At 41.1% G+C, this 17,656-nt stretch overlaps 2 protein-coding genes across 2 annotated transcripts in view; both read left to right on the top strand.

Moving 5' to 3' along the window:
• The window catches only part of faap100 (FA core complex associated protein 100), an 81,954-nt gene that overhangs the window by 26,638 nt on the left and 37,660 nt on the right, over positions 1–17,656 (top strand). Inside the window, exon 9 of the transcript XR_008599549.1 lies at positions 2,973–3,177. The gene's annotated coding sequence lies outside the window, so the exon portion shown is untranslated. The remainder of the gene's footprint in view (positions 1–2,972; positions 3,178–17,656) is intronic.
• Positions 4,875–10,085, top strand: LOC129347435 (uncharacterized). Its single transcript, XM_055004766.1, has 2 exons — positions 4,875–8,151; positions 9,781–10,085. The coding sequence occupies exons 1-2, from the start codon at positions 7,618–7,620 to the stop codon at positions 9,937–9,939; spliced, it is 693 nt and encodes a 230-aa protein (XP_054860741.1). The 5' UTR covers positions 4,875–7,617; the 3' UTR covers positions 9,940–10,085.

Raw genomic sequence — 17,656 nt, 5'->3', positions numbered from 1 at the left:
ATACATGTCATCGTCGCACACACAAACACACTCATGCACAAAGGTCAGAGGAGGGTCTCAGCATTCAGAGTAAACATCACCCACCCAAAAGATTTACTCCCCCTGACCCAGACTTGAACTGCTGCGCTTTTACGCAAAATGCAATGAACAATGCAGTGTCGCACACAAATTCACACACAACAGACACTGAAGGACACGAGTGGTGGAACTGCTCCAAAGGTGTAAAACAGAAACAACCGAACAGGAACCACAACAACAAAATGGAGCACAACAAATGTCTAAAACGTGTTTTTCATGCCTGTGGTATTACCATTACATATTCTTTTAAAGCATTTCTTCTAAAGCAAATGTGTTATTTTTGCCACCCTTGTTTTTTTATTAGTAGAAATGTTTTCACTGTTATTGTTTATTATTATTCCACTATCACTTGATTAATTTTTTTGACAATTGATAAGTGATGTTTTTCATTCGAACAGTGCATTGTCTGAAGATCATTCCTGACTGTATATGAATATATTTCATGATTATAGTGGACTGAAAGCTGGATATAAACACTGAAAAACTGCAACGATATGAAAATCTTGAAGATAATAACTTTAACTTGATGCCATTAAATACATGTCACTTTTTTAATAATGGCCAAATGATAATTAAAATGTAATTAAAACATTTACCACTGAGTGACAAACAACTGCCTTCACATCAGTGTTGCACAGACTTAGATTAAGTGTGCTAAATATAAAAGAGAACTTTTAATTACACTTTAATTAAAAGCCACATTAAAGCAATTTTGTACTAGTTATACCGTTACATAACAATCACATAGCTATTAGTGCATTAACAATATTAAGTAGTAGTTGTCAAAGTAATAATAAATCCCTATGAGATTAGAATAACTGTAGTATTATATAGAAACCAAATGCAATATACAGAGCTGTCCTGTTTAACCTACAGACAGCATCCCTGCTCGATAGACAGGAGGCCCAGTTTTAAGTTTTCACTCAACACGACCAATTCAAACTAAAGCATTAAGGGGAAATTCAAAAGCAATAGCAGAGCAAATATGTTTGCAGTTTTGCACCTACTTTATGAACTCCAGCGGCCCAAAAGCAATTGAAAACTCATCCAGTGTCGTCTTATACACACTTAATGATGTGGATGAAATCACTTCTTATGAACGCTCACACTGATCTCCTGTTTGTGTGCGTGTGTGTGTGTGTGTGTGTGTGTGTGTGTGTGTGTGTGTGTGTGTGTGTGTGTGTGTGTGTGTGTGTGTGTGTGTGTGTGTGTGTGTGTGTGTGTGTGTGTGTGTGTGTGTGTGCGTGAAATTCATTCAGGGAGCTCGAAACTTCTGATCTTTAAAATAACAGAAATAAATTGGAAATCACATCCTCACATTTGCATGTTCCCTTTCTTTCTTTCTTTCTTTCTTTCTTTCTTTCTTTCTTTCTTTCTTTCTTTCTTTCTTTCTTTCTTTCTTTCTCATATTCAACCACCAATTCACAAACAGGCACTTAAAACCTTGCAGAGACTGTTAGAAATAAAAGGAGATGGGAGGTGAAGACAGACACACTGCACACAAATCAAAAAAAAGTCATGTACTGTTATTGTTATCAGAGCTATTATTTTCATTACCATCACTATTATCACTATTACTGTACTTCCTCCTCATATGTATCCTATCCCACGCATCATTAGCTCACTCTCTGCAGCCCCTGGGGGCTGCGTCATCGTCTGCTGATGTGCCGCCACTCCTGCTGCTGTCGGCACGGTGACGCCTGTCGATAGCCAACCAGATGTTTTGTTTTTTTCTTTCTTCTTCTTCTCCTTTTTTTTTCATCTCCCCTTATTCTGGGACAGCGGCTGTGCCAGGTTCACCGTGGCAACCGTGGGATGGTGCTTTAGAAGCCATTACAGCGATCCTCTGATGACACTCAAATAGCTATCATTACACCTCCTCCAAGGAGACACAGAGGAGGGAAGGGAGGGAGGGAGGGATAGATGGGAGGAGGCGAGGCTAAGGAGGGAAGGAAAGAGGTGAAAGAGAGGCAGGAAAGGAAAAGGGAAACAGCCGAACGGTGGGAGATGGGTTGGGGTGCTGCGAGACAGAGGGAGAATCGGCAAATTACACCGGCAGACATGAATGGGAAGAGTCACAGATATATAAGGTGCATGGAAAAAATGGAAGAGGGGGAAAGGAGTGATGGAGAAAGAGAGAATGGGGAATTCAAAATGACCGTTTCTGAGTTAACAGCCTCCAGCCTTTTTCTACCCTATTAAGTTCTATTCTGCCATTACTTGGGACTGCGGGGTGCCGCCTCGTACCCCACGGTGTCCCACAGACACCCCCTCCCACACACATATGCCCACACAGTCCCCCTTCCACACTCTTCCTCAGTTTTCTCCTCCACTCACCCTCATCTCCTCCTTTTTTCCCCCCTCCTTGCAAGTCTTTCTCTCTCTCAGTTCAATTCCAGAGGTTGTGAACTGAATGAAAGAGAGATCAGCTGGATCAATCTCTGAGTCCACTGGTTGTCATTGTTGTTGCTCCTTGCAAAAGCACGCTGAAACAAGCTGTTTTTCTGCTGCTATTGTGCTTTGTTCACTTCCTTGCCTGTTTCCTCTGCTCTTCCCAAAGGCATTACGAGTCCGTTTCAGTGCAAATCGATTCGTATCAAGACTTAATTTTGTACTTAACACTTGGAATATGCGTGAAACAGAACTAAACGCAAACTATGTTGGGTTGTCTGAATACTTTGTTTTGTCATAACTGAGGCGTAAAAGCAGCTGCAGTGAGGGAAGAAAGTGAGGAGAGTCAAACATTTGGCCGCGACATTAAAGCCACTGACAGGTGAAATGAATGACACTGATCATCTGGTTACAATGCAATTTTCTGCTGGGGAAAAAATGGGCCCTGGTATTAATGTTGATGTTACTTTGACACGAAACCAACTATGCGAACGTTGTTGCAGACCGAGGACCTATAACAGCAGGACTCCCCCAGGAGCAGCATGAGGAACACGACCAAGAGCTAGAGGTGTTGATCCAGCCTCCAAACCACGCAGATCCAAATCTAATCGAGTAGGAAAAGATCCCAGTGCCAGACACCACCTCCAGAGATCCTGTACCCGTGCATTAATGGGTCTGGAAACACCAGAGGGACCTACACAACATCAGGTAGGTGGTTTGAACGTTTCTGATTGTATAGAGAACAACTGACTCTATACTCAAATGACTCGTTTTATTTTTTACTCATTTGCAGTTCTTTTCTCAGATTTATTTTCTAATATTACAGAACATTTTAACTATTCCCCTCTGGTGGTTACACATAACATTTCTGCTAAAAAGAATCAGAATGATAAAAGCCTGTTTCTTGCAGTCACATTTTTCCAGAATGACAATGGTGTAAATAACTCATCACAGCTTTAACTGTAATTGCTATTCGATTACATTGCAAAAGTGCAAAGAAATCATACACGCACTTCCACTGAGTCCAATGTGAAAGTCGCAAGAGGTTGTTAATTGTGCAACCTGTCCTCCATAAGGTTTAATCTCACTTCTTACTTTCTATCAAACTATCTCTTCCTCTCATGACATATTTGCGATTTGAAAAGAAAATGAAAGTTTCTTAGGTCTCTGTTGTCAATAGTAGCCTGCCTCCTCTCATGGAAATAAATTTATTACACCCATGCCCCATTGGAGGGCATCTTTTTAACTCTCAACTCAGTGTGTCCTGTGGGTTTGCATTGCAAGGCATGTTATCTTTTTTTTTAATGCCCAAATGACACCATTTATTAGAGCCAGACACTGTAAAAACTAAAAAAATTATCATCTACAGTCTAAATAATCATGTGTGATGTGTGGTTTTGTATGGAAGATTAACTAAATCTAAGCTTAAAATTGTGGTTTTTGACCAAAATTACTTAATTCATTATACATGTCATTTAAAAATTTGACAAAACAAACTATTTTAATCAAATAGATCCTCTGCACTTCGACCAATCTCTGCTTAACTGAAGGCTGTGCTGAATAAAAAACAAAATGCAAACAGGAGAAAGGAAAAGGAAAAGAGGAAAACAAAGCATACTTGATCAGTAAAGAAAAAGTAGCATTAAATCAAGAACGGTTCGCAGAGGAGCAGGACATCAGCAAGCTGTTGGATGATACATTCAGCACCCTCTCTCTGGAGGGATGTGAAATGTTGCAGCTGCAGTAAAAGGCAACTGGACCTCTCTTTTTGCTTCTTAAAGATGTTTCACCTTTAGGATGAGAAGTTCTGCAGAACTGGAGGAGCCTCTTGGATGAAAGGTGGAGCATTTCCAAGAACCTAAAACATAAGTCCTGTTGCTTTTTTACTGAAACTGCCAGGCTGTACGTGTTGATTTAAAGTATTTGCAGTTGTTGTAAATTAAATAATCAAAGAAATTCAACTTGAGTTTTTCCTTTTTATGATTTAAGGCTTTCTAACTGCATGGAAGACATTTTTGACTTCTATTTAATTCTAATCAAGGTTGGGCTGTTTCCTTAAAGGTGCAAAATTTTAGATTGCAGTCTGCAGTGAGTAAAAATGTGACTGGAGCAGAAATCACTATTGTGGTTCTGAGGGGCTAAAAGAGAAACCCCAGAACATTCTTGACATGTCATCATATATGACGCCTGTTGTCTGGTGTCATTGTGCTCAATCTGACGTGAACTACATGTCAGCCATCCGGTAAGGAGCTGTAATAAGAAAAAAATAAAGGTTTTGAGGGCTGCCACCACACGCACACACACCTTGACCTGCACACTTTCAATCCCCAAAGCCACCACTGAGAGGCGGTGTCCGCCCGCTCCTCTGGCTCCTGTATGGGAACCATGCCTATATATTTTTTGGAGGTTACAGAAAAAAAAAAAAAAACGAAAGAGAAGATTGATGCATGGTTTGTCAGTGTTGGTGCCTGTGTGACTGCATAGCGTAGGAGGGAAGGACTGTAGTGCTATTTAAAATGGCTGCTTTTAATGTCTTTTTTTTAGGTGGGGGGAGACTTTGTAGAAACTGAAAGGCGTCAACAACACGTGAGGCGTTATCAACTGTAAAACATCGGCGCAATTAAAATGAGAGGGGCGGGGTGTGGAGAGGGTGCACGAGGGGAGTGTTTCCCCCTGTTTCAATTATTTCTAGTCACCCTACCTGAGTGTGCTCCTCAGTGCAGCTCGTGCAGCCTCTACATGGCAGAACAGGAGCAGGTCTGACCCACAATTTCAGAGCCTGGAAGTGTGAATGTGGGTTATACCTCGCTGCTAAGCATGCACTTCTCATGTGCTTTTAATCTCATTGGTTTTCTTGCATGCTGATTTGATTATGATCAGGGCAACACACTCACACACACTCACACACACAGAGACACGCAGACACACACAGGCTTTAAAAGGCTGAAGCGCTGCTCTGGTCGCCCCATGTGCTCCAGTGCACTGTAGTATATTACCCTCGCTTTTCTTTAAATGTGTCTGAAACGAGGCTTTGAAACAGTCCGGATTAACTGATGTATCGCGTTTCTAAAAACAAACCGCCTCTGAATCATTCATTAATTCACATTTGGCTATTACAGTGCGGGTTTGTGTTTTATGGGCAGCACGGCTCCGTCCTGTGTGGTAGGAAAGAGTTAATAACGATGGGCTAAACGTGATGAGTGAGGGGACTCTGTGAGAGACGCCCGGCCAATCGGCGTCGAGATTAACACCTCGCCGGGCTGTGATTGGCCAGTAGCGTTGTCGTTGTCGTCCGGAGCTCAAGACCCACGTGGGGGCGCGGACTCCGACTCGATCTGTGATTGGCTGACAGCTCGCAGGCAGGACCCGCCGGAGCAGAGTACCGCTGCGCTATTGGCCAATCCTCAGCAATCAACCCCTCCCCTCCTCCTCCCCTCCATCGCCCTCGCTCTCCCCCCTCCTCCCCCGCCCCTCCCCGCCTTGTTTTTCCATCCGCGAGGAAAGGAAATATCCCTCTCGCGAGCTCCATGGGCTCGCGCGGGCAGCCGCTGCACATCTATCAGGAGGCGCGCGAACTCACGGCAGACAGCGATCCTCTGAACGGACCGGAGAGCGGCGGAAACACGGTCCAGCTGCTCGGTGTGGCCGGTTCTGACCGAGGAGGTTCCCTGCCACTCCGCTTTACCGGCAGTTTCACCGAGACGCTGCTGCTGCTGCTGTCTGCCTCCCGGTTTGCTCGGTTTCTCGTCAGAGCGTCCGCTGCTTCCCTCCGCCGCCGAGCTGGACTCAGACTGACAGTGTTCATGTGTGCTGCTCTGCAGTGACAGCAGCGTTAACCTTTAATGAATTAATTATATTAGCCTGCTAAAGATTAACAGGAGGGGGGCTTTAATCAACTTTGGTGTGTGAGTGTAGCCTCTGGCCCTATCTATCTATCTGTCTGTCTGTCTGTCTGTCTGTCTATCTATCTGTCTATCTATCTATCTATCTATCTATCTGTCTGTCTGTCTGTCTGTCTGTCTGTCTGTCTGTCTGTCTATCTATCTATCTATCTATCTATCTATCTATCTATCTATCTATCTATCTATCTATCTATCTATCTATCTATCTATCTATCTATCTGTCTGTCAAAAATGCATGGACTCATTAATATGTGCACTGCTAATTAAGGAACATTAAGGATACAGCTGCATTTTAAAACCAGTAAAGGTTTTGTATTTTAATCTGTGTGTTCAGATGATTCCACTCCAGACAGCTGTGGACTCCACATACATGTTGTACTACTACTTTAGTGTCCCCTTGCAGGTTGCGTTCCATAAATGTGCAGTAGATTTGCGTTTACACATTCCACGCATGCACACCACTGCACTCACAGCATATAGTGGACATGTGGACACACATTTTACACCGCGCACCCACTTCCACAGAGGGGTCTCACGACTTGCATACGACATACAATTTACCTTACAGGGACCCCAGTAGACTCACAGATACTTCAAGTACAACGCTGGCCTTACGCCCTGTTTTCCACACAGCTTTTTACATTCAAAAGTCTGTATGATACACAAACTCTACCTTGTAGTGTCATGCATGTCTTTAATTCTGGGTATAAACTCCATCACAGCCATGACAAAGGTTCATTTTATCAGGTTTTACCGTTGAGTTTTACGGAATATGTGCATAAAGCATTACCATGACAAAACTAGGACTCATGATTGATGGTGGGAAATGAGGTTAAGGTTAATCTGAGTATATATAGCAGGGTTCCTTAAAAAGTCTTAAAATGCATTGAATTCATGAATCTAAAAACAAGGCCTTAATTGGCATTAAAATGTCTTAAATCAATCTTTCAAACGTCTTAAAAATATTGACACGTGATAAGTATGATTTTATGATTGTAATTAGTCTCAAATCTCAAAATAAATGGTAACATTTATTAATTTAAATAATTTACAGAATGACTCGTGGTAACATCGCGCAATCACGATAGCGGAATCAACAAAACAGTGATGTAGTTGCAGCCGGGACTCTAAGAGCAGACGCACGTCGTTCATGTAGCAACTTGGGAACACATGGGAAAGTGTAAATTCAACGAAAATTGGCTGTCCAACCAAGATTTATCTTCACGACTGAAAGCGGTACCAAGCGATGTGTACGAGGCGCGGTGTATTTTGTGCAAGAAATGTTTCAAACTCGGCACGATGGGAGTCAAGGCCGCGTCTCCACCGTGTCTCCATCCCCAGCCCCGATAGCAACAACCGGGACCGCAGCACCGCATCTCCGGCTATGTTCGGGTGGACGCCTACACTGAAAGCACAGGTACTGTGGTCTCTGAACTCCGTGACAAAACACCAATCATACCAGTCAAATGAGGGAGTTGGACACTTATTCCGTGTTGTGTTCACAGACTCTGACATTGTCCACTCGTTTGCGTGTGGTTCCGACCAGACGGCCTACATCAGCAGGTTTGGATTAGCCCCGTACATTTCAGAGCAGCTTGTTGCGGATGCTAACAAGGTCGCGTTTGTTTTAATGTTTGGTGAGAGCCTCAACCAGACCACGAAAACAAAACAACTGGATCTGCATATCCGCTGCTGGTGCGAAGATCACGTCCAGTCAAGATATTCGGGGTCGCAGTTGATGGGACATGGAACAGCTGAGGATTTACTACGCCATTTCAAAGTAAGTAGGCGGCAAACATTAATTATTGTGGAAGCAGAAAATTAGAAACATCATTCTGCCTGTCTCATGCGTGTAAATGTAGCGACCAAAACTTTCAATATAATGCAGTCCACTTCAACACCACTGCAAATTATAACATCAGTAATTAAGTTCATCTCTTCTCTCAAAGTGTCAATCAAAACTGAACATTATTATATTTGTAAAGGTAGAAGTCATGGCTGTTGTATTGGATCACACTGTATTGTACAAGTGTTGTTTATATTGTATGGTCTTCAGTGGTGGACAGCAGTGAAGTACATTTACTTGAGTACTGTACTTAAGTACATTTTTTGAGTATCTGTACTTTTCTTGAGTATGTTTTTTTTTTTTTGGAAACTTCTGACTTTCACTCCACCACATTTCAAAGACAAATACTGTACTTACATTTCTAGGAAGGTTGTCGTTACTTTTCGACTAAGCTTTGAAGTCAACTGTTGCTGTTTTTTCTTTTCTAAAATGCAGTTGGTCACATGCTGTGTTGCTCACAAAAGGAAACCGATCACAGTAGCTCCTCTCAGATGGGACTGATGTAAAAGTGGAAATACGTCATCCAGGTGCACTCTGGAACAAGAGCAAGCAAGCTCTCGCTCTGTTATTCAAACAAAAAGCAGTAATGGTGACAGCAGGAGAAAGACAAAATGAATTCTGAAGATGTTATTATAATTATTCATTATTCCAGGTAGCTTTTAAAGTTGGATTGTTTTTATTGAGGTGAAAAATACCTCATAATTCATGTATATACTGCTCCTGAAGACAGAAAGAAATCTCAGTTATTTAACAGACTTGGAGAACTCCTTAGAGTTGGCTTCAATCTCATTTTATGATGTGATTTTAATACATTTACATCAGAAATTGACAACAGCTGTCCGTTTTGTTCTTGACTGTATTTCTATGCTGAAGTTTTTATAGATGTTTCTATAGGCTTTGTGTAGCAGAGTGGTTCTACAAGCAGGTCAGTGCATCATCAGGTGCTTTCAGAGAGTTACAAGGTTCTGTAAATGCATCGTGAAAACAATACAGCATGTGTTGATGTTAGAAAATGTACTTTGTAATTTGTACTTTTGAATGCTTAAGTATTTTTAAAAACATGTACTTTTGAATGCTTAAGTATTTTTAAAAACATGTACTTTTGAATACTCAAGTATTTTTAAAAACATGTACTTTTGAATACTTAAGTATTTTTAAAAACATGTACTTTTGAATGCTTAAGTATTTTTAAAAGCAAGAACTCTAGTACTTTAACTCAAGTAAAAATTTTGACTGAGCAACTTTCACTTGTAGTTGAATAATCCATGGTCATAATTAACTCTAATTAGCTGCCAGGCTGTTTTCTGCTGAAACTCCAGGATTGTTTTGTGAACTGAAGATCTTCACCCATCCTCACATTGGCATAGAGGTGAGTGAATACTGAGTGGATTATTCTTGAAAAGTGGAATATCACTTTAAGGTGTTATTATTGATACCTTTTCTGTGTCAGCCTTCCATCTGTTACAAAGACAATATGCTGTATGACAGTTTGCTAAATCTATACTGGATTAATCCAGTATGATTTTTATATGCTTCATGTGCTTCAACATTGTTTATTCTCAGGAAGGTGCCAAGGACCTGGATAGGCGTAAGCTGTTGTCCATCTCCATGGATGGACCAAACGTTAATTGGAAGTTCCTGGAGCTACTGCAGCAAGAACACACTGCAACTGAAGGAATTTTGCCTGGAGGTGTGGTCAAAGAAAAAAAAACTTTTGTTTGACCAAAAAGTCATGTTTTATGTTAAAATAAACATTTGGGTAAAATTGTCCCTAACCCTATGTAATTGATGTGGTGTTTTTTTTTTTTCCATTTGTGTTTATTGTGAAGTTGGTCTTAAATTTAATTTCAAATGGCAATGAAAAAGTCTTAAAAAGTCTTGAATTTAACTTGCCTTAAGCTGTAGGAACCCTGATATAGAGAGTATATATACAGTATAATAGTTGGGGGGAAAAAAAAAAAAAAAAAAAAAATATATATATATATATATATATATATATATATATATATATATATATATATATATATATATATATATATATATATATATATACACTAAATAGCCACTTTATCCGGTTTCCCAGCACACAATCTTTGAAATCTACCACAAATGTTCAGAGTTTTCAATGTACTCAAGCCAATTCTGGACAAATAAGAAGTGTAAAGAGGAGTTCCACAAACATTACAGATCAGGGAGGTTCCCATAGGAGTGAATGGACTTCCGTTGACTCGTGAACACTGAGCTATCTGGGAGTGAGGTGTAACACAGAACTCACACAAATGTGTTGTATGAGTGCTTGGCGTTGGGTGTACACGACATTTGAGTCACAGCAATTCCAACTGAAATGCAGTTTGATTGGCCGGTGCCAGCGCTACAGTTTAACTTTCTGCTGCAAGTAAATCAAAAGAACAGATCCACAAACATCGCAAAACCACTGGAGCCTGAGGTGCATACATACGTGTCAGCCTGTTTTAGGGCTAATCTGACTTTATCTTCATCTTTAAACCAAGAGAAAAGACATTTCAGCATCATGTACTGTAAAAACTAGTATAATCCTTTGCACAAGGCTTCATTTGTACTCATTTCTGCAAAATAGGTTAATGACTACTTGGCTGCCTTATTTAAAAATGAGTAATCAAGAGTTTTAGTAAATGGACACTGTGATTTTTTGTGTGAACCACAAATTGTAATATTTTTTTTCCATTACCAGTTAGTTAGAATTAGTAGTTGGTGTATTTTTCAGCTTTATGTAGTGACTGTAGTGACAGTATTAAATAGGGTTCCAAGAAGTAAAACAACTAAACATTCATTTCAGTTGCAACATAACCAACCAGATTCTACTGATCTGATCCACTTTTGCAATCTTGATTTTCTAGTGCATTAATAATACAATTGACAATGTTCAATTATCAGCAGTCAGAGCGCATTTCATTTTAAAAACGAATAAATCAGTGAGTGTATGGAAAGTGAGGCACCCGGGCCACATAAGAAGCTCACAAAACACGTTAAACTCAAATTGAATTACAAAATAGTGACTCTCGGTGCCAAAAATGTGCAGTGTGTTTGCTCCTAACAGTTTAAAAGCTTTGACATTGGCATACTGTCAAAACCTCCCGGGAGCTGCGCCGGGAGTTGTTGAATGCTAACAAAATAATTGTTCTTACAGCTTGATTCAAACGATGAGGTGTTTAGATTTTACCACACAATCAGCTTTGAAAATGGACAGCGGAGTCTTCAATATTTCAGAAAAGTCAGTGAAATCCTCCGTGCTAAAACACACTGGAGGATGGTGGAAAATGAAGTCCAGCGGCAGTGGAGAAAGACACTCTGTCTTTGAGGCTCATTCGTCTTTCATTTAATATGAAATTAAATGACAAAGCTGCATCTCTGTTTTGCCAGAAATAACAAAACAGCTTGACAGATAGAACCATATGTGTTTATGTGCGTCATGTCAAGTCCCGTTTCTGGCCAGCAGCTGAATGTGGTTTAAGCTCTCAGTTGGTCTTTGACTTGGTCTCAACTGACTCCAGGCTTAGATTGCCATTTTTACAAATTTAAACAGCTAATTTGCTGACTTTCTGCTGTTTGGTGCTGGGCATGTAGCATACAGGAGGTTTACATGCAGTCAGTTAAATCTTTCCACTGCACTGAGTTGACTGATTCGTCTGGCATTGTGACATTAGACAGCAGTTACTTGCTTGGAAAAAGCAGCTGGTCCAATGAGCATTGAGTAATCAGACCATTCTTTTGTGTAGAATAGTCTGACTGCACCTTATAATCATTCTGATGTAGGGACCAAACTCTGGCTTGTTTGAATTTTATTTAACCCATCACAATCAACCCCTCTCACCCCAACCAGTGGAGGCAGATAGCCGCCTTCCCTGAGCCTGGTTCTGAGTTTTTTTTTTTTCTTTCCTTGTTCATAGGGAATCCAGAGGAAACTGGATTGTTGGGTTCTCTGTTCTCCGTTTAAAATTGTAAGGTCTTTACTGCATTAAGTGCTATGAGATGACATGCTGTGAACTGGCATGGTGACAAGGGAAATATTTCAGCGGAGCATTTAACGCTGAAGTTAAAATGAACAACTGACTGAAAAACTACTTGCAGGCTGCCTTATTGCTCCATCCAAATCCTTGGCAGAACTTGAAATTTTCAATGTGGTAAATTGTTCTCCAGAGGTAGTTGTCATTGTTTCCTGTTTGTTTCCTATAGTAAAGGATATTTTGAAAGCGCTAAGAATTAGATATTGGAGGAGAAAGCTGTGTGAACTATCCAGCCAATGGCAAGTTTATAGCCGTAGTCTACATCTGGAGAGTCAGACGAGTGTAAAGTGATGTTAGATTAGGCATACTTGCCTCTAGTGATTGATTAGGCACGATCAAATTCCCTCCTTGACAAAAATCAGAGGTAAGGTGAAAATAAAGTGTAACTATAGCTGACAAACAGGTTGAAATTCTGGCAGCAAAATCAAAATCATCAATTAAGAGAGGCTTAAAACCTCCATAAGAACTGCAGAGTTGGGAATTACTTCTGTAGGATTTCTGCATCATGAGTTGTCAAAAGTCATTTCATGTAGTGTTAATGTAAAGAACTAAAAATAAAAAAGATAAATCACCACAATGCTACTTGAGTTGCTCAGCAAATCAATATTATCTGTATTAAACGGTTGCTGCATCCTATAGAAGACCTGAGTTTTAGTGTATGGACTCTTCAGATAATGAAGGGAAAATATTTTTTTGTGTCGCCCATGCAGTCAGCGACACTCGGCGGGCCTCACAGCTGCAGCCACTCTTTTTTGGGGATTTTTTTCCTCCAGAAACCTCCCGTACCCGCCGTCCTCCTCTTGAAACGTTGAATAACGCTGCTAACCTACGCTCAGATTGAATCTCCTGTCCATTCGGTTCACCTCAGAATCGAGATCAGTCAGCTTTTTCTCGCCTCATCCTATGCCGGAGCCGTGCTGTGGATTTAGCTTGCTTCTGATCCGGCAGCAGCAGGCACGGCGGCCCTCGCTGTGTGATGGCTGCAGGAGGGGAGCTGGGCCAGCGGGGAAGGGGGATGCCTCCCCCCATGTGCGCTCGGCAATTGTTGTCGTGGCGATGGTGGCCATAGTGGTGGTTGCCAGGGAGATGGCGGTTGCTTGTCTGACCCGTCCCCCTCGTGCTGTCACCGGCGTTATTGATGCACGCCGCTGCTCGGCATTGTGGGGGTGCGGGAGGGAGGGTGGAGAGGACAACGGTTAATGAGTTCAGGAGGAACAGGGACTCTCCATGCTCCCTCTCTCTCTCTCTGTTTCCCCATCACCTCTCTCTCCCTCCCCCCCTCTCTCTCTCTCTCTCTCTTTCTCCCCTTCATTTCTCATGGGTGTCTGTCTTGTGCGAGTGTGCATTAAGAATGTGGGTCTCTCATGATCCATCATGGCAAAATACACTTTCCCTGTCCTTCACACATACACACACATACACGCGCACCATGCAAACACATGCACAACCACACACACTTTGGCGGCATAGACGGTGCACTCACAAAAAACGTGTTCTCCCACACCTTTACTCGAACAGTGTAACTGACTCATTCGCAACCACTCCTTTCACTCTCACTTAGACACACACACACACACACATACACACACACACACACACACACACACACACACACACACACACACACACACACACACACTCACACACACAGATGCTGCCCTGCTGTTATGCCTGAAGGTAGGAGAGCTAGCAAGATTAATAATGACCCCTGACTCCCCATAGACAGACCCAAATATACACAGTTTGGAGAGAGAGAGAGAAAGAGCGATAGTGAAAAAGAATGAAAGGAAGAACAAGGTGAGGCCAAATGCTGACTAAAAATACACAGTTTGGAAACAGAGGGAGAAAATGTATATACAGTTTAGAAAGTGATAGCGATGAGAAAAGTAAGACTGGATGAAGAAATGGGAGATCAAACATGAAAAAAATGGGCTGAAGTAGTGGTGATGGGCAAAGGAGAGCATGTCAACACTAAGCAGGCTGTATTTAAAACACACTTCTCTTATGCTTGCATTTTTGACACCTGAAAACTACACTTTTCGAAAATGATCTGCAGAGTGGATAAATCTGACAACACTGGTCACACATTTTTGTGTAGACAAGGAAAAATGAGCTTTGGTAAAACAATGGTCAGAGCTTGGCTGGGGCCTGTTTGGTGAAATTAAAGCAGTAATTCAACAATTTAGCAGTACGCTTCCACAACTTCAAAGATTAAATGTACCGCTTATGACATTCAGAGCTACTGGAGGTCACTGGAGCACCAGCATCTCAGACCAAAACAAATGTGCTGGCCACACCTTGCCCCTACCTTAGAGCTTCATTTTTAAACCAGAAAGGCTGTATACACAAGAATCAGAAAACATAACCCTTCCACAACCATTAGCCCACATCTGCATAGTAAATAGTGGATTGTTGTAGCGAGGTGTTGTCAACTCTATAGTTATAAGGGTTGGTCAAAAAGTAATGAGACAGTGCCTGTACAAGTCAAAAACTGTACCTGATTTAAACTGTGCAGCAATACAGCACCCCCAGTGCCACAAACTCCCCCTGGAAGCCCTACTATATAACATGTCAAGCACCATCTGCAGTGAGCGCTGAATCTCCTAAACTGTGTCAAAACAGTGACTCTTCAGCTAGAATTTCATTTTAAGGAAGAGAAAGAAGTCTCAGGGAGCCAAATCTAGTGAGCAGGACAGGTGGAAACGCTGACTGTGTTGCAAAAACAAAAAAAAACGCATGTATAATCACAGCGCTGTGACCAGCTGAACAGTACATTGGAGCACTCATGTGCCATCACGCCACATTTCAGGCTGTTCGCACTGAGTGTTCTCCTTTAGACACCTCAGGACATTGCAGTAGAACTGTGCCTTGACAGTCTGACCCTGGGGGATTAATTTCCAGTGCACAACCACATGAACGTTGAATTAAACAATGAATTTTCTCCTTGTGCTCCTGACCTGATGCACATTGTCCAGTTTTGGAAACCTTGGACTCTTAACACTGTGTAAACAATTGTTTCTTCTATTGTTGGAAGCTGCAGACCCATTCAGTGATGATCCTGGATATGAAGGTTGGATCATCCCAGACTGATACAGAATGTCATGTCTCATGGAGAAATCGCAAATACACACCTACCAGTGATCACAAAAACGTGCAACACAGATCCTGCTGTTGATAGCTAGTTTCACATGGCATCCTATATCCTGGTAGTTACTGCTAACATGTGTTGCATTTGCATGACTGTGACGCACTCGATGCATGCAGGCATGGAACTATTGAATCAACCTTGGTATCATCACTTCAACGGTCTCTTTTTTGTTCTGCTTCAGACATACAGATTCTTCCATAAATATTTATGGACACCTCAATGGGTTTGAAATGAAACAATCAGATGTGCAGACTTTCAGCTTTAATTTGAGGGTATTTCCATCCAAGTCAAGTGAACGGTGTAGGGATTACAACACATTTTATACGTCCCGTCCACCTTTTTAAGGATCCAAAAGTAATTGGACAAAGTAATATAATTATAAATCATATTGTCACTCTTAATATTTTGTAGCCAGGTTAAAGATTCCATACATTGTAGTGTAAAGTTGTTGGAATAAGGCTAATTAATGGTGTGGACATCATAGATAAAGGTACATTTCAGAGAAAGTAAAGACCGTTAACCTGAGTCTTTCATTTTTTTTATTGTTATTTTATTATGAAGTTGGGTTGCTGTGAAACTGACTTGTGACTGTGTTTGCTGGTTTATGCACATTTCCCACAAATTTGGGGTTTAATTAAAGTGGGATTGTTTAGTTTGACTATTTCTGGTGCAGTTATTGATTTAAATGGTCAATAAACTAGTTTATTCTGCATATTGTACTGGATAATTTAGCTCAGGAATTAAAGTGTTGAAATTGCTACATAGATCCAAGAACTAAAGAGAGTCAAGTAAGACTGTTCATACGAGAGTATAATTGTCAAAAGAACTCAGGGCCCTTTCCTATATAAAATAGGGATAGGTGGGCTACAATTTGATTGCAAATTCTTTGCAGTCAATGACAGTTTGAAGTCTGGAACTCATAGACATCACCAGACGCTGGGTTTGGTCCCTGATGTTGCTCTGCCAGGCCTCTACTGCTGCTGTCTTCCGTTTCTGCTTGTTCTTGAGACATTTTCCCTTCAGTTTCATCTTCAGCAAGCTAAACGCTTGCTCAATTGGATTCAAGTCAGATGACTGACTTGGTCATTGCTGAACATTCCACAAGTCTAATCTGGGCTTCTCGTTTTTGAGGCTCACCAATGGCTTATACCTTCTGTATTCACTCTGGTGACGTCTTCTTTTAATTGTTGACCTCGACACGGTACGCCGACATCCTGGAGAGTGTTCTCGATCTGGCCAACTGTTGTGAAGGGTTTTTCTTGACCAGGGATCCTGTCCTCCACCACACTTGTTTTCCATGGTCTTATGGGTCTTTTGGCATTACTAAGCTCACCAGTGCATTCTTTCTTTTTAAGAATGCACCAAACAGTTGATCTGGCCACACCCAGTGTTTTTGCTATCTCTCTGATGGTTTTGTTTCTTAGCCTAACGATGGCTTGCTTCACGGATAGTGGCAGCTCTTTGAACTTCATTTTGAGAGTGGACTTCACCAGATTCCAAATGCAAATACCACACTTGAAATAAACTCTGGACTTTTTGTCAGCTCCTTGTAAATGAATTAATGAGGGAATAACACACACCTGGTCATTGAACAGCTGGGCAGTCAATTGTCCAATTTCTTCTGGTCCCTTAAAAAGGTGGAGGGCACATATAAAATGTGTTGTAGTTCCTACACCGTTCACATGATTTGGATGTGAATACCCTCCAAATAAAGCTGAAAGTCTGCACTTACAGCACATATTGATTGTTTCATTTCAAATCCATTGTGGTGGTGTACATAGTCGAAATGCAGAAAATTGTGTCAATGTCCAAATATTTATGGACCTGACTGTATGTAGTGACAGATAAAAATAAATTTTAAGAGCAAGAAACGAGCAGAGAGAGGTAAGTAACAAATAAAAAGATTTTGTTTTTAAATTCTTACTTTTAGACTTTAATTTTTACAAGAATTTTGGTTAGGTTTAGGTACCAAACATGATTAATAAAATATATAAATAGTTGGGTGAAAAGAAGCTAAACAAAAAATATCAAAGATATGCTCTTTAGAAAAGTATTTGTGACATGCCACAAACGAATGCAATCTGGGAGAAAATACGCTTTCCTCAAAATGCAAATGAGTTTAGTTGTACAGGAACAGTTTAGTTGTACAGGAACACAGCAACTGCTAATTGTTGACCCAACCATCCACCCCAACCTCCTCTATGACATATTGTATTAATCTATAACATCACACTACTTCTGCCTTTGT

This window comes from Amphiprion ocellaris, chromosome 18 (genome assembly GCF_022539595.1).
Source record: "Amphiprion ocellaris isolate individual 3 ecotype Okinawa chromosome 18, ASM2253959v1, whole genome shotgun sequence".
Taxonomy (NCBI): Eukaryota; Metazoa; Chordata; class Actinopteri; family Pomacentridae; genus Amphiprion; species Amphiprion ocellaris.
Note: the sequence above shows the minus strand (reverse complement) of the source record. Positions and strands in the feature narration are given on the sequence as shown.

Excerpts from the sequence above, each read along its gene's own strand:
- LOC129347435 (XM_055004766.1), top strand. The coding sequence starts at position 7,618 with ATGTGTACGAGGCGCGGTGTATTTTGTGCAAGAAATGTTTCAAACTCG. Across the intron at positions 8,152-9,780 it reads ATTTACTACGCCATTTCAAA|GAAGGTGCCAAGGACCTGGA; the intron begins GTAAGTAGGCGG and ends GTTTATTCTCAG.